Source organism: Pholcus phalangioides, unplaced genomic scaffold, assembly GCF_987345545.1.
Source record: "Pholcus phalangioides strain wild (caught in Gottingen) unplaced genomic scaffold, Ppha-v1.0 ptg000009l_1, whole genome shotgun sequence".
Lineage (NCBI taxonomy): Eukaryota > Metazoa > Arthropoda > Arachnida > Araneae > Pholcidae > Pholcus > Pholcus phalangioides.
In genome coordinates, this window is record NW_028301602.1 from 44,516,132 (window position 1) to 44,534,460 (window position 18,329).

At 39.6% G+C, this 18,329-nt stretch overlaps 1 protein-coding gene across 4 annotated transcripts in view; it reads left to right on the forward strand.

Annotated features, from left to right (window-relative positions):
• Positions 1–2,593: 2,593 nt before the first annotated feature.
• The window catches only part of LOC149083151 (uncharacterized), a 105,780-nt gene continuing 90,044 nt past the window's right edge, over positions 2,594–18,329 (forward strand). For 2 of the 4 annotated variants that reach the window (XM_089236303.1, XM_089236301.1), the window contains exon 1: positions 2,617–2,883. In XM_089236303.1, the coding sequence (XP_089092429.1) occupies positions 2,865–2,883 (19 nt within the window). In that variant the 5' untranslated portion in view covers positions 2,617–2,864. Of the gene's footprint in view, positions 2,884–18,329 lie in introns of all 4 variants that reach the window. The other 2 variants (XM_089236304.1, XM_089236302.1) reach the window with 2 other exon arrangements.

An 18,329-nucleotide genomic window follows, 5' to 3' on the forward strand; every position in this document is an offset into this window, starting at 1 on the left:
GTCTCCTGTAAGTGCGGCCTTTATCTCATCAATCGTCCATCGTAGGGATGTGATTCAAATTTAGAAAATGCTAAGAAGGCATTCAAAAATTTATCCTGTACCAGTTTTGAGAGTGAAAATACAGTGTGTCACAAAATAAAAAAATCCAAATTTTTATACCGGCTCCCCCCCCATTCTCCAACTTCCACTTGTTGTTTTGATGCCCTGTATCGACTGAGGAAAACAGAAAAACTTCCTTGTTTCTGAATGTGGTATTCGTTAAAATATTTGAATTCAAAAATCGAAGAAAAGTTATGAAAGAACAGCAAAACTAACGGACACACAACGCTCCTTTCCTTCATTTATGCTGTCCTTTCCGAACTTTTCTCCGGTTTTTGAATTCGAATATCTCGGCGAATATTGCACTATGGAAATATGTTGTTTTTTTTTGTTTTTTGTTGGCCTCAGGAGATAATAACTTTCTAATTGGAAGTTAGAGAGCAGGGGGAACCCGTATAGAAATTTAGCTTTCTTGTTTTGTGGCACACTGAATCTTCATTCTCAAAAGTGGTGCAGGGTAATTTTTGAACGCTTTTTGAGCACCATACCTCTACGACGGACGGTTCATGAGATAAAGGCCGAATTAGCATTTACAGGACACCCTGTATACCTGGCAAAGAGCATGAACTTTCCCCAAATTTCCTCCGATTTTCGAATATCTCAGTGAATATTACACAGAAGCTTGGAATATTTTCGTTGGAATCAGGAGGGGGGTGGGGGAACAACTTCTCAATTGGGTTTTTGAGTACACGGTGTCCGCATAAAAAGCTGATTATTTTAATAACTTTGGTGTTGTGTATGCGTGTCTCCAGTTAAAACCTTGACGTAACAATACTGTATGAGGCTCAACAGCCAAAAAGGAGGAGGAATAACCCTCAGGAGAACTGAGGTCGACATTCAAAGCGGCTCAAGATTTAATACAGCTTACAAGATTAAATACATCTTTAACACAGCTTTGTCGACATTCGAAAATAAAAGAAGAGAGAGAGAGGTGTGCGTGTGGGGAAACGATCGAGTATAGAATCGTCGTCTTAAGTATTAAATTATCGTATCAGTCGTATATTCTAATTTTTACTAATAAATTTCTGTTCAAGTTTGTCTCGATGAGTGCTTACTATTCGGAGAGATAGAGAGAGAGATAGAGATATATATAGAACTAGAGAGAGAGATATATAGAGATATAGAGAGATATATAGAGATATAGAGAGATATATATAGAGATAGAGAGCGAGATATATATAGAGATAGAGAGCGAGATATATATAGAGATAGAGAGCGAGATATATGTAGAGATAGAGAGCGAGAGAGATATATATATATAGAGATAGAGAGTGACAGAGATATATATATATATATATAGAGAGAGAGAGAGATAGAGAGTGACAGAGATAGAGAGCGAGAGAGATATAGAGATAGAGCGAGAGAGATATAGAGAGATAGAGCGAGAGAGATATAGAGAGATAGAGATAGAGCGAGAGAGATATAGAGAGATAGAGCGAGAGAGATATAGAGAGATAGAGATAGAGCGAGAGAGATATAGAGAGATAGTGCGAGAGAGATATAGAGAGATAGTGCGAGAGAGATAGAGATAGAGAGCCAAGGGTCACTACAACAGATATACAATCCCTTGCAACATGATTGACATATCTGAGTACTACACGTTATTTGGATGCTTTTTCTGTTTGGAAGTATCAAGTATGCCTCTGCGACCATCGGTTCGCCAGTGAGATGTCGTGCGTGCTGTCCTGCATAACGGCCACGAGGAGCTGCTGCAGGATGTGGGGGCCCAGGGCCGCAACTAGACGTGTATTCATCCGGAGCAACCGCACATTCTGACGCCCCGAATGATGTCGGAGGAGCGAGTGAAAATCAAATTCGGCACCCCCTGTACAGATTCAATACCCGGACCAACAGCAGATCCGACTGCCGTCCCCCTCCCAAGTTGCGGCCCAGTCATGGGCGTAGGCAGTGTACCTGTGGATACTCGGTTCGGTATTTTCGTTTCTGAATAAATTCTGAAGGTGCTCGAACAGCACCCACGGCATTGATGCTAGGGCGGCCCAGTGCCGTCTTAACGCATGGGCGGGTAAGCCCATGCGTTAAGACGGGCATGGTCCGGGGGCCTCACAAAAATAAGATATGGTTAAAATTTTCGAGACTAAACATGTAAATTTGGCTGGCGGGGCCTCAGAAAAATCCCTTGTCCCGGGGCAGTGGGGGGGGGGGAGTGCACATGATGCTTTTAAGACGGCCCTGTCCATTTAGTCTTTTCCCAGTGTTCGGTTTCCGGTGATATAATTCGGGAAATTCGTATAAAAATATATAAAATTTTAAGACTATTTTTTAAGAATGCTTATCACCCTCTTAATGTTTAACTTATGTTTGTTTATCCCTTGTAATAAATAAATACAAAAAAAAAACCATTCCTTACAGCCATATTTCCTGTTTACCAAATTATGTTTCGATAAGGAATCCGTTAAATCACGCCAAGATGCGATCTTTGGCTCGATTTTGGCGAGCGGCACCTCTTCGCGGCGGCGGCGTCAGAAACGTCGACTTTCATTTCTTTGTTATTTTATACAGAGAAAAGAAACGCAGACGAGAGCGCAAGAGAGAACGATGAAAGCGTCGGCGGCGACGGCCGTTGTTGTTGTTGTTGTTTGTTCGTGGAAAAAGAAATTTAACATGTGTGACGATTTCTTGACCATGTGCTCCAGTGTTCAGTGACAAAAAAAAATCAAGGATTATTACCGACCGAACCTTTCATTATTATTATTATTTTGGAATATAATTAATTAATTTGGACACCGAATCGTCGTTCGGAGATGCCTCGGAAATTACTCGGTAAGCGTTTCCACTTCTTTTTTTCCATTTTTGTTTTTATCAAACCTGTTTCGGAAGAAGTGTGAGTGCTTTTGGTTCTGCCCAGAGACTTACTTAAAGGAAAAAGATAACGTTTCGCGATGGGGAGAATGTGTGTGATTCGACTTGAACTGTTAGTTAGTAAACGATCCGATTTCATCGAATTTCATCAAAGTTAAAAGTGTAAGCCTGTGTAAAGGCTTGGAGTTGTTGTTGTTGTTTACTTTGAGTAATGGATCCATTGCGAAACTTTGATGAATACAAGCCCTGACGTATGTGGGAGTCGCGTCGAGGGCATTTCCCCATGTGCAAACACAGGTGCTCCTCTCGAGCGCCGTGTTGACGCGAGTGACGCCGACAGGGGCCGGGCTTGGACAGGTGCTGTCCTAACGGGCCGTAAATGTTTAATGGCCGTACTCATGGCCTTACCCCCCCCCCCCCCCCCACCACCACATCCTGGAGCAGAGTCCCTAGGCTGGGACCTTTGCTGGACTCCTCAGACCAGACTTTTCACGGGCCTTCAATAATTAATTTATAGCATGAAAAAACAAAAAATGGTGAGAATCGTCTCGGGGGGCCCCCAGAGATGGAGCCCTGTCCGCCCTCATAGGTGTAAACTTGTATCCGGCCCATGGGGCTCGCCCAGCCCCCTAACATTCGTCACCATCTCCATAGTAATCAATGGAAATATTATATAACTCCCCACCCCTCCCTCCAAATATTTCCAATAACTTAACGCCTATGGTCAGCCCTATCCTTGTGTGGGCCATGACGACGCTATCTATAGCAGATGGCCTGAAACTCGTGACGTCACTGAAGTAGGCCATTTCACCTGTAGCCATTGGAGGCTACATGCATGTTATATCTTTATCATTCTTTGCAGTATATCCAATGACTATAGGTGAAATGGCCTACTTCAGTGACGTCACGAGCTTCGCGCGTAGGCCTTCTGCTATAGGTGGTGTTGGCCATGGCCGTTCTACGGAACTGAATTTCTCGTACATTTTTGACTGTAACTGCTTGAAAAAGGCCATAGCTTAAAACCAGAGTTCTTTACCCTATTTTATTGACCGCGACCCAAAATCAATAACATGATTGACATCGCGACCCATGAATCGTGTTTTCGAAATTAGTTAAACCAATGGAGCAAGAAGAGTATTTATAGCAGGACTATAAGTGGATTTGTACAACCTCTCCGATCCGAGTTTGGGTTGCGATCCATAGGTTAAGAACTGGTGTCTGCGAATGGATTTGTACGACCCATCTCGGAAGCCACCGCGAGCAAAGCCTGGCTCGTGACCCATAGGTTAAGAACTCTCGAATGTGAGTAGATTCGTACGACCCATGTCGGAAGCCCCTGCGAATCAAGTTTGGGTCGATATCCATAGATTAAGAACCACTGGTGGCTTAAATGTTTTAAATGGGGGTCACATGAAAAATATGAATCTTATGTCTTGTTGACGAGCAAACTCGCATCCTTTCAAACCGTGGACAACTCCGGTCTATCGCTATGGGCAGCTTACTACCGAATGAGTTTTGCTGGAAGTGTGAATGTGTGTACCTAACAGTTTGAGTGCGTATACAATGTTGTGTCTGGTTAATCTCTCTCTCACACACACACACAAGAAATGAAGGTCCACCTCTGATCCGACCCGTGCCACCAATTTTACCTTGTAAATAACCTAAATGAACACTATGATGCTCCGAGCATTCATATTTCCTTAGGGCCCCGTACTTATGAAAAACAGGCCCTGCCACCAACTGATCCCTTAGGCACAACGGAACCGGACCATATACGTCGTGTTATTACATTGTGTGTGTTTATGTACATGTACGTGTATGTGGGTGTGTGTTTATGTTAATAAATTTCAGTTTCAGGCCCTGCCACCAACACATTTCTTTTATGAACAGGCGCGAATCCTATGCGATCCTCTCTCTGTATCCGCATGTGGATGTGAAAAATTTAATAATCTGCAGTGTACAACCTCTAAGATGGGGGGGGGGGTTGTTCTTAACCTTTTGTGCTTCACGGACCCCTTTGTGGTAATATAATGGAAGCAATTTGACTCCTTTATAACACATAAAATACACATAAAACAAAACGAAAGCAATGAGTTGAATATTTTTTCGTCCAACCCCACTGAGACCGCCCTGAAACCTTTCCCCAAGCAGTCCGTGGACCCCTGGTTAAGAATCCCTGCCGTAGGGCATGAGTTTGCTGATGTCCTTCACACGAGATCTTGTCCGAGATTTCGCGGTATTAAAGGCTTTAAAATTTTTCCATTGGTGGCGCAATAAGCATAACTACATTATAGTGTTATTGATTGTTTGGGTTCCGTGGAACAGTCAAGGAACACCATTACGGATCCCTCGCGAATTGGTATGATCCTAGGTATGGCCTTTAGAAAGGGTGTGGGGGGGGGGCGCTTGAGCCGCGGGCCTGGGAAAAACTCTCTTGACTTTTTTTTATTTTTCGCACTTAAAAATTATAGAAATACCAGTGAAAAATTCGGCTTGGGAGCCCGACGAAGATTCCAGCCTATAGGCCCAGTTAAAAATTCTACTTTTTCCCATCATCCCCTTCCCCCAAGAAGCGTGGGCATGGCTTTTGGCCAAGACCTTGTCAACCTCTCCCTTGTAGTGGTATATGGCTGTAGTAGCGAGCCGCAATGTTTTTTGTCACAAGGCTTTTTTTCTTGTCGCCTTCTTAACCGTACCTGCACCTCGTACACATTCCTTTAACGAATTTCTAACAAATCGGTGCTTGCCGGAATGTTTGTGTATCTGAAGCCCCGTTCGCATGGGAAATAAAAATTCCGGTATTTTTCATTCGGCAACAGGGTAAGAAAGCAAAGAATTATTGGAAAGGGGGTGTGAAATTTTAAATCACACCAAAAAAGATGGTATATATAAATCTCTTCCCCCACACTTCTTTTTTTCCCCATGCGAGGGAAAAAGTTTCCAAGAAGGTTAATATTCAACCCCCCCCCCCCCCCCCGCCATTCTTCGGTTATCGGTTTTTTACGCAAACGGGGCTTAGTGCATGTGTGGCTTAGTGCATGTATTTATGTTGTCAGAGTTGCGCTTGTTTCGTGTTCTTGCTGGTGTTGCCATCTGTCTCCCATGTTTTGAATGTAAGTTGGTTAGTGCTTGAATTTTATGATAACTTAAATTCTCACTATTTTTTTAATCCTTCGGTTATAAATATGTTTGTGCGTTTTCGACTTAAAATAGGCGTATGTTAGCTTGTTTCTTTCCAAACGCTTTGTTAAAAGAAAAAGGACAAGCACTTATGGACATTACATTAAGAAAATATTTAACACTAAACGCAGGAGGCACAAATTCGAAGAAAATTCGCAAAGACAAAAAAGGTGCCAAGTAGTATGGTTATAACGGAAGAGTACCAGTTTTCATGTCATCGTGTTGAAGGCCAACCTGTTGTCTGTGGAGAGACTTTTTCAAATGGGAGACCGGCTCACATTCGCTCCTCGAAGTTGAAAAGCCCGAGGAAATTGAATTTCAGTTGGCCACCACTGTGCCGGCAGTAGAGTTCGATCCTCACGATGAGAGTCAAGCACGATATCCGCACGACCGCACAGCGGCTTGTCACAAGGCCACAAAATGCCTACGCTCGGCCGTGGCATTGGTGTACCGGTGGCCATGGCCCCCACATCCTGGAGCGGGGCCCCTAGGCTGGGATCTTTTGCTGGGCCCCCGGTCAGACTTTTCACGGGCCCCTTCTGTAGTTAATTTATAGCGTGAAAACACATAAAAATGATGAGAACTATCCCGGGCCCGAGGGCTAGAGCCCTGTCAGCCCCCCACGTCGTGGGGGCCATGCCGGTGGCAATGGTACCGGAACCACTTTGGTTTGTGGAACTCCTCAACCCCACAAAAACTTTGTCAAGAGGCTGAGGTTAACCCTCCCTAATTTTTGAAAAATATACAGTTGACCTATATTGCAACTTAAACTGCTCCTCCTCACCTTCCTGCGTACGCCTTTGAATCCAGTTATAGGGGCGCTGGCGGCCCTAGGTTGCCAGTTTGTGTGTTTTCCTCCATGTCTGGGGCCCGTCCCTGATGAAATCGAGTGTATACTGGTGTCATTACGATTTGTGTCAACATACATGAATCAGAAAACTTAAATTTTTTCTTTTCGCTAAAATAGTAGGCCATTCGAGAAAAAATAAAGATGTCGTAAATGACATTAAAACGAAAAAAAAAGTAAACGAGGCGTCACTGACAGGTAGGTAGAGAGAGAGAAAGAGAGAAAATCAGATATGGGCGTGTCCCCATATCCTTAGCCGTTTTATTACGTGTTCTTTTAAACGCTCAGATCAATCATTTACATGGGAGAGACATGAAAAATGCGCTCCTTTTTTTCTTTCTGTATTATTTTGCTCTCTCAAACCTGATTTAAAGGAAGGAAAATGTATTTTTGAAAAGAAAAATTATTATTTGCTGAAATTTTTCGTAATTGAGTTCTACATAAAGTGTGTACGATGTGTTTGTATATGAATATGAAGGTGGTTATAAATGAACTGACGTATGTAGTACCTATTCTGATGGAAGCATTTTGATGAAACTTTGTTTATACAGGATGTGTGGACCATGTGGTGGGGGGGGGGGGGAGATATACTGTATATATTCAATAAAAAAATTCATTCATGTTTAATTTTTAACCACCAGGTGGAAAAAAGGGGTGTTGTTTTTTTTCATCGTAGTTATATTTTTTTCCAACTTCCGAATAACATATATACCAAGTTTTAATGAAATATATCCATTACAACGGGCGCTACATAAGTCGGGGTAATATCATTATATCTAAGCTCAGTCGTGTGTCCATAATATATATCCTATATATGCACTCAAGTTCCATCAAAATACCTCCATCGGAATGGGCGCTACATAGTAGTGTCAGTTTGTTTATAAACCACCCTGTGCAACAGGCATTTTCAACCCGTTGGTTGCGAGCACCCAGAGTGCTCGTGTGCGATTTCGTGCTCGCGAGCACGTGATCAACGTACCAATTAAACACCTTGCACAAATTGCATTCAGGAATTGAAATCACCCTGACTTTTCATGCATTCACATGTCAAATTTGCCTTAAGGGTGCTCCTTTTTTTTTTAATGGTGGGTACAGGCAGCGCTCGCGACTAAAAAAAGGTTGAAGACCTCTGCTGTACAATATTAAGGAATTATGCGGATGTGAATTCGGGAAGAAACGTCATCTGGCCTCTGTCGGGAATCGAACCCAGGTTCTTTTTCAAACAACTCAGGCAAGTGCACAATTACAACACTGCCTTCCTTATCTCACTCGTGGTGGCATGAGGCGCTGAAGTAGCCATCAAATAGCCTCCCATTCTGAGATGGTAGGTAGAGTGAGTCGGCTTTTTTCAGCCCAATACATCAGGGAAATAGAACATTTTCAGGATTTAATGCCGCCGTGAACTTGTAAAGAAAAGTTATCTGGTCTATTCCCTTGTTGTATTGGGCTCAATAGAAGCTTTGAACTTTGAAAACCGGACACACCCCGCTTCACATCTCAGAGAGATATCGCATCATCCAGCTGTTGGAAACCTTCGTATAGATTTTGCATTGTGATAGAATTCTAATTCTAAACCAGCAAGCCACAGGGCATGTAAAAAGTTTACCCAGTTGAGTTAGTAAAACAGCTTCCGCGAGGTATCGTGGTGAGACCAAACTATACAAAGAACAGTGGTTCCCAAACTTTTCCATGTTTTGCCGAACCCTTGGAAACTTTCGAATATCTCGAGTCGTTTCGGTGGCATCTAAAAGTGCCGAGACACACTGATTGGGAACAACAGCTCTATTATAATATCATCATTTCCCGTCTTGTATAATTAATTCCCACGCAATCATTATTGACAACTAAAAAAAAAGGTTTTTTTATTTTTCACGAGGACCCCGAAGCCCGATTTCTGGCTTTCATTAAGAAGAAAATGTAGTAACCCAGTGGTTAACCACACCTGTTAAGAGTCACAGGTCGCTTTCGCAAGGCCGTCTACCTTCGTGGAAAAAAAAGGCAGCTTTTGCTTAGCAGGAAAAGAAAACTTCCGTAACGTTGTACAGGTTTTTCTCATTCACCTCACCCATCGAAAAGGTTTCCTCTCTTTTTTCTTAATATAATATTCCTTTCCCGGCTGACTCAGCCGTTAGTTATGTTCATCATCATCATCACCACCTTGGATAACGCACCTGCATTCATTTATCGAGCTCTATTACTGTTGAAAGAACCTTATCGTGATGCATACTTTACATAATTTTTGATTTCACATTGACCCAGGAATGTTTTCCATTTGTTTTTTTTTCCCAACGGTACCTCTCAAACTGTTTCAATAGAAACTTGTCAGTAGAAAACTTGTACAATAGAAAACTTTTACTGGCAAAGTATTTCTACTTTTCTGATCCAAACGGAGGAAAGTTCAGACACCCGTTAGCGTCCCACGTGACTAAACATAACATTCCGAAGTGTTCTTGCCTTTACATCAGTCGGCAATTTATTGAAGATTTGCGAGGACCGGTGATATACGCAGCACGTACTGTATATGCATAATGCCGTTAACCGAATGCTGAAGTCGTCGGGAACGAGACCAGACACTCGTAAAAGCGACGCGACGCGGCGTTTCTACGAATTCTGATGGTCGATATGACGTTCGCATAAAACGGAGTTATTCTTTCACGTGTCCGTCTTTTGCAAAATCATAGACCGTTTTTCATTGTTTTGTCTTAACTGACAAACTTTTTGCCCTTTTAGTTCGTGTTATTTTGATTCATTTTTTCTTAAAAAATTATTCACTTTTGTTGAAAATCTTACTTTAATACTCGCGAAAATTAATGTTTTTGAGGGTGAAAGGGTACGTAATCACTTGAATCATTAGTGACTGTACAGCAGTGCTTTTCTAAGTGTGCAATATCGCCCCTTGCTGGGTGATAGAATGGTCTGGGGGGAGATGAAAGAAAAATATTCAGAAGAAGGAGGCGATAGAACCATAGACTTAAGATATAAATATATATTAGTATTATTACTCTGTGGATAGAACCATGCTGTACAGTAAAATGGTCTGAAAGAGGAACTTTCTGAAAACCATGTTTTTGGAGAGGTGAACCCCTTTAATAGAGGTGAACCAACTGTGTAGGCTGTAGGAGGGGGAAATTCCGAGCCAGAAAAAATTGGCCTTATTCGGAGGAGGACCACTTTATAGAAGGACTTTTCAGAAAGTTATGTATAGGTAACCCTCGCTTTAAGCGGTTTCGCTTGACCCGATTTTGAAAATTTGATTTTAGAAATCGTAAAGCCTGCGAAAAATTTAGACTGGAGTTTGATGTTAATCTTGAAAATAGGCCTCCAAATTGGAAGTATGACGTAGTTGAAATGACAAAATCCGTTGAAGATGAGACAGATGTGAGACAAACGCTCGAATACAATTCACCAGATCTGACTAATCAATATCTTTTGATAACATTGACAATGCGATGAAAATTTTAATTAAAGAAAAAGATCCTATTGAAACTAGAATTTTCGTATTTGCGAGGGATTTTCAGAATTTTTTGGCTATTCTCCTGCTGTTGAAGTTTTCATAGAGACGAAAAATGCATCTTGTGACTTGTGAATCTCGACTGTTTCATTAGAAAAAGTTATCGGCCTATCATACCAGGCTCTTCTGGTTAGGAAAACATCCACACTAACTAGAATTAATCAGAAGTACTTACTGAAGAGACCGATAAAAAGTATTAATTCATTCATATAGGCATAGCTTAAATTTACGACATTTATTTAAAAGTTTGAATTCAATTCATTCAAAAGAACTATTTTTCTTCTGGAAGTTGGGCTTATTTTTTTATTTTTCTGTGGAAAACTCCCAATCCCTATCTAAGGGTACGTCCATAGTGAACCGCTTCTCGCTACTCGCTTCATCGCGGCTGAAAAAAGATCGTGAAAAGTCATTGGGGCGGCCATAGTGCGCCCGCCTACCTGCTTTTACCGGCTCAAACTGCTTTTACCCGCTTTAACCGGAATGAATTATTATTTCTTTTTATCGCTTGACCGGCTCACCGCTTGCAGTTTAAAACGGATAGTTTCCTCTAAAACTTGAGTAGTTCGTTTTATAGTGGAATAGTAAATCGACGGAGTTTTTGTAACGACAATTATCGTTATTACTAATTATTGATTAATTATGACATAATAAAAGCGAAATCATTAAGTAATTAAGGAAAATTTAAAATTACACTAAATCCAATTGGAGTTTTTGTGACGATTAATTATTGTTAATACTAATCGTTAACTAGTTATGGCATAATATAAGCGAAATCGGTTATTAATTAAGGATCATTAATGGTCATACTGAATCCAACGGAGTTTTTATGACGAATAATTATTAATACTAATCGTTAACTTGATATAACATAATAAAAGCGATATCGTTGATTAATCATTAATTAAGGTTAATTAACGATTATACTGAATCCAACGGAGTTTTTGTGATGGATAATTGTTGCTAATACTAATCGTTAATTAGTTATGACATAATAATAAGCAAAATAGTTAATTAATCGTTAATTAATTAAGGATCATTAATGATCATACTAAATCTAACGGAGTTTTCATGACGACTAATTATTGTTAATACTAATCGTAAATTACTTATAGTTGACATAATAAAAACGATATCGTTAATTAATCAAAATACCGTTAGATTTCGTTTTATCGTTAATTAGTTAAGTAACGAATTAATTAACTAATTTTCGATTAGAAAAACTAAAATTAATCGTTACAAAATTCCGTTTGATTTAGTTTTGGCGATAATAGTTAATTAACTATTATAATAATCATGATCGATAATTAGTTAATTAACTAATTAACGATAAAACTAAATCAAACGGAATTTTGTAACAATTAATTTTCGGTTTTCTAATCGAAAATTTATAGTGGCACTAAAAGCGAAATCGCTGATTTATTATCAATTAATTAATTAACTATAATTAGCGAACACACTAAACCCATTGCAGCTTCAAGGCGAGTCCTATTCATTTCATGTACATTCGTCATTCTTTCATATTTAAATTTTATGATAAATATTTTTTGTTGTCAACAAAAACACACACAATAGATCCCCACGTGATAGCTCCATGATGCCAACTGCTCATGCAGGCAGACGCTCCCGCGAGCGGTGCACTATAACCACCACCGGCTAGAATCGCGCGGGATCATCTCGCCTTCTACAACTGCCGCGGTTTAAGCAATAAATCGAGAAGCGGGAAGCGGTGCACTATGGACGTACCCTTACTCATGTTAAATTCAACTCGCTTTACGCGATGATTTTGTGGAGCTAATAAATCGCGTAAAGCGATGGATGTCTGTACAGCCACTTGTCATTTGGCTAGAGATGTAAGGCGAGAATATTCTCCTTTACGGGAAAATTATGGAATAATCGAGAATATTCTTTTTTTTTTTAAATAATGGAAAAAAAAAGATTACTTTTGTTTATATCATGAAATATAATTCAGTTTTCGTTTGCCTGAAACATTTGAAACAATACAATTTCCGGCATAATCACCTCATAATGAGAACTTTAAGTTCGAGAATACTCTCTGAGTCATGGTGAGGCGGTTTCAAAAGTGTTTGCGATAAAGATTTTAGAAACCTTTAAAGATTAAAAACTTAGAAGATAAATTTGCAGAAATAAGTATAAAGCAAAAAATTAAACCATAGTTGATTGACAAAAAGGAAGCTATGCTTATGATCACCTTCATTCTAAGAAGATACACACAGAACTGTTATTTTCTTCAATGAACATACACACTAAAATTCTGTATCGCTCGTATTTCTTTATAAGTTGTTGAGTTGAGCCATGTTGGTTTTGTTTTCGTACATTCTTTTACATACAGCTTAAAGAATGATTTTCTCTTCATTTTTCGGGAGTGAAGTTAAAAGAAGCCTTTCAAACTTTTGTTGATTTAAAAAAAAAAGGTTCAACAACTATACTGATTGTCAGTTTGGCAGAGTACACATTTCACAATTAAACAGCAAATCATGACTGTTTTAGATGTGCAGCATAAATATATCGTAATCTAGAATGCAAGAACTACTTACTATTGTGAATAATTAGAGTCAGGGTGCCCATTGAGAATAGTTCTGTCTCCTTTGAAAATGACGATGTACTAATATGTTTTGTACGGCCACTTTTTCATGCAGAAAAGTCAAACACGTTATAGTGTTTTACTAATGTAATCAGGTTATTACTGTATTAATTTTTTTTTAATTTGTTTTTTAGGAATTCTTAAGATGGAAATATTTATTCTTGTAACCCTTTCAGAGAATATTCTCCTAAAGATTATTGGCGAGAATTTTTTATCTCTATTCACGCTACTGTAAAACCTGCCTATAACGTTACTGTAGGGATCTAGAAAAATGTTATACACTCACAGGTTATCGAGTTTGTGCTATTTCCTATTGAAGGAGAATTCCGTCGAGACCAAAGAAAATATCGTTGTAGGCAGTACCGTTATACACAGGTTTGACTGTGTTATGAATAGTTATAATCAGAGTGGCCATTGAGAACAACAGCTCTGTGTCCTCTGAGAATGGAGGTGCTCGACTTAAATTTTTAGTACAGCTATATAATTTAGCTTTTAGAAAAATCATACGAAGTATAGCTTTCTTTTACTAATGTAATCAGTTTACTATATATTGGTTTTTTTTTAACTTATTCCGAAACAAGTAGCATTTTATTAGAATTTTTTGGAATTCATTTGTATGTTAATTCTTTAAGATGAAGTTATTCATTATTTTAGCCTTCACGGAGAATATTTTCCAAGAGATTATTACAGAGAATTTTACATCTCTAGTTTTGGCTATTTGCGGAAACAACATTTCCATCGGGAATTACTAAAGTGTGGTGAATTGCTTGTAGTAGTGGCAATGTATCGAATACCGGTTCGGTTCGTGTTTAAAAGAAATAATTTTTTTTTTTGGCTCAAGATGTTTTCGATGCGATATTCTTGGTTGTGGTCGACAAAAAAATGCTAATAGCTTTTTATAAGCGACCAAAACAAATAATAATGTTCTAAGGAAGATGCGAAAGCGATAAGTAACTCGCGGACCTAAATTTTCACGTTAATGATTGTAATTGTAGCCGAGCTGGCAATGGTGGGACCCAGTTCTCGATTCTCCCCCCCCCCCCTAAAAAAAATAAAAGAATTAAAAAAAAGTGCGGTTACCACTGGGTGATTTTTTTTTTCAAATAAGTGACCTACTTACTTTATTTAGTGTTTTCATACACGTACACCCGAGTATCGATTGGTTTGGAGACACTGTAATCGCATAAGTGGGCGACTGAAGGTTGGACCGTGTCCTACAATTTGAAGCCATCGCGTAATTTATTTATTTACCATTCCTATATGGTACATTCGATCCGGTGTCTTCGAAATTGGATGTATGTATTACATTAATAATCCGAGTGACTTTTTTGCAGACCTAATTAAGTACTGTGATACTTTTGGCACAGAAACGGTCGAAGTGAAAAAGTCAAGTCAAGACGGTTGGGAAGTGAGCACCTGAGGTAGAAGACTCCACCTCCCACCCCAATCCGACTTCTACTGACTTGTGAGAGACATCTAATGTAAAATTTCAATCAACGAGCTCTATGAGGGATATACGTTCAATTATTTTCACATCGTCATTGGAAAAGAAATTCTAGAATAACCTTCAGACAGAAAAAGGAAAAAAATTATTTTGCGAAAAAAACAAGAAAAATTATTTCTGTTGAAATTTTTCCTTCGGTTTTTTTGTTTCCATTCGTAGAATACATACATATTTTATGCCCGTTTTTCCCCGATAAAAGAAAGAATCATGTTTTTATATACGTATAGGATACGTAATTTTTTTCCTCCTCATTTTGTCAAATAGATGACTGACGTGACGCAGGTGTTTCCATTGTCGTCCAGAGGCGGCTGAGAACACAATAGAAGCTGCATCCTACCTACACGGCCAAGGTTTCGTTGTTATGCCATTCTTGCAGTGCGTACGTAGTACTGTAGTAGTAATGCCCTTCCAATCCTGGTGTGCTTACGTAGCGTAATGAATGTTTCGGCAATTGTAAAAGCCAACGACCGATTGTATTCCTGGCGTTGACTAATTCAAAATTATTATGTAATTTTTCTTTTCACCAAAGTGGTTCAACCGACTAGCATGTTTGCGTATGCTCTCAGTTTAATGTACAGGGAAACTCCCATATAACGATATTTCGGTAGACCTGAGGAAAGTTTTTAACACTATGGCCTGGAGAGTAAGTAATACGGTTATATAGACCAGTGTTTCTCTGGGACTTGAAAAATCGAAAAAACATTTAGGCTTCCAGCCAAATTTTTTAGGAGCCAAGCGTGGCTTTTTGCTGAAGGAAAACTATCCTAAATAAGATTTTTATGACTTTTCCGGGTCTTGATAACCATAGGCGGAGATAGACTTGAAAGTCTGGGGGGGGGGCATGGTTATTATTGCTGGGGGCGCGATGATAATAATGTCAATTCATCTATACATATATGCATTAGATCAATCGACTTCACCTTTGGTGCTGGGGGGGGGGAAGCAGTGCCCCCCCCGTATCTCCGCCCATGTTGATAACTCTTTTTTTATGTTGAACGACGCCCTGCAATGAAACAGAAATTTGTGTCATACTTTAGCAGGGTGCACGCTGGCGCGATACTACATGCAGCCTCGCTTGCAGTGTCTAGCTAGTGTGGAATGTGCCTTAGACTCAAATTTAGGAATCACATGTGTAGAAAATTTTAGTCTCCAATGCCGATTTTCTAGTCGTCATGACGATCTGGTATTAGTCAGGCCTTGAAACCTCTCTAGGTGGCTTTGGTAGGACTGAATGACGTTGAAATGTGATTTTTGGATTCGATATTCGAAACTGAAGAATATCCGTTCAATCAGGCGAAGCTCAAGTTATTCAAGCTATTAGCACATGTGAAGAAATTACTTCTAAACAACCCGTATAAAAATAGAATTCTTATTGCATGCCCGATGAGCGGATTATATTTCGAATTATGGGAAACGTATACACAGGATTCACACACTATATGCTGAGTGTATTTTTGAGAAAACACTGATTTATATACGTCTCTTTTTTCCAAGTTTTAGGAAATGCGCGGTTGTTAGTTAATAAAGGGAGAATCTATTTGATATTGTATAATTCTTCGAATGTTACTTCATTTTTCTTTTCCCAAATCCGGTATAGTAATTCAGTCATCGGTTATTTTTATTGCCAGTCATCATACATTTGTAGGCCACCTGCCTGGTTTCGTCGTACGTAATCTTATCACGAAGAAATCTTCCGGTTTTCGACTCTTCCGTCAGGAATTTCCTCTGGACATTGAATTTCCCGTGAAAGGTGTGAAGTTCCGGCGTCATTCGTTTCCCTTCAGATTCGTCATCGATGTCGCCCATGAAGATTCAAACGTCCTATTCATGCTTCGCAACGTGTTTGTTACTCATTGAGTCTTCCGATTACTTGATCCCTTTGTTATCATTTCCTATGCAAAACGCACACCGTTCACTGCGTGCTAGTGGCTTTTTTTTATATATATATTTTGTAATCAATCAATTTTCACATTTCCTATTTATCAGTTATTATTAATTCCGTCCGGACAGTTCCGCCAAGGCCATCTTGATATACATGGTGATGGATTTCATCTTGGATGATGTAGAGCAACGGTTCTCAACTTGTGCTCCGCGGAGCCCTTGTATACTTCACAGGGGCTCCGCTAGCGCTGAAGAAAATGAAATAAATCAGTAAATTTGATAAATAAGTAAACAAAAGAGGTTTACGGGGCTCTGTTATTTTTCAAAACCAAGATCATGCTGATAGAGTAGGATTATCAGCACGAGTTTTTAACCTTTTTTCAGCCCGTGGAACCTTATTTTTTTCCTTGTGGCCCCTACCTAGACCAGGGCCCTCCAACATCCAAGAGTGAGACCTTTTAGACTTTTATCAAGTAAAGGGAGTACAAGATCCGCTGCAATCAAGTATAGATAAGCAATTTGAGAGAACCTTTACGAATTCGTTCATTTACAGAGGAGGAGGGTCTTTCCAAATGAGATAAACCTAATTATATATCGATGATCTTGATTGATTATGAGTCGAAGTCTTTCATTGTCCATCAGTGACTAATAATCCATTGTTTTCCTCCACTTACTCGTGTAACACGTTATACTGTAGCTCGTCACGCTCGTCCTGGAATTTCAAGACCTGTTTGGTTCCATTTATTTCCACATCCGACCGTCAGGAACCGCGGGTGAGTGACGTGCATATACATTGACAATGCAATGCACAACATTAGAAACATAGACTAAAGATATATACTATTATTACTCTATGGTTCCCCCCCCCTTCTCGTGGAGCATGGCTGTCTTCATAGAGGAAGACCGACCCATGCCCTTTTTGGGTAATATGTTCTCGAGACCATCGAGAAATTGGAAAAATACTACGAACCATTAGCGCACGCAGGATTTTCTTCGGGTGTGGAGTCGTTTTTACCAAAAAAAAAAACCTCTTCAATCTAGGTGCACCCCCTACCCCTGCGTATGCTAGTGCTATGAACGAATTTAATCTCTACGACGAGGTCGTGAATTTTTTTACTACCGCGTATGAGAAAGATGCCATTCTGCTAATTGATAATGTTTCGGGAATTTTTCGGTGTTATTGATTGCAAAAAAGTTTTCAGAAAATCAGAGCCTACGATTGAATGTGCTCCCCACGTGTGAATTGTATTATTGAAGCTAACCGGAAGTTAAAATGCAAACTTTGATGTTTTTGCCATTATTTTCCGTTTAATTTTTATTTTACTTCTATTTTATTTTTAAGAATTTATTGATCTCGATCGAATCTCTCTATTTGCTCAAAGAGTCCTACGAGGAACAAGTTGAAAATGAAAAATGGGAATGAAACGTTTCTCTGGTTTTTTTTTTTTTAAATGTGATTCCATCTATGTATCGCATTACCCCAGCACGTGTGCAGGTCACTCATTACGAAGCACCGCTGCTCTTTTTTACATCACGCTTTAACAGAATGTGTGTGTAGCCTTTCGCAATTCAATATCCATCCATATGTCACACGTTTTGTGGCGGGGGGAGGGGGGGTTATTGAGGTTGGCGTATGCATCGTTAAAATTTTTTTTTCTATATGAAGGCAGATGGTTTTCCGCCAGCTCATCCTCCTCTCTGTTTCTCTCAATACATGCCTCATTTCGTAACTACAACGGACGCAGTATATGCGAGTTCCCAGCTTTTACAAAGATGTTTAACTTTTGCTTCGTGTTGATACAGTAAAATCGCTGTAAGTGGACCAGAATTTAAGTTAGATAAAAAATTCCTTTCGTAAAAAAGCGAAAATGGGGAGAAAAGC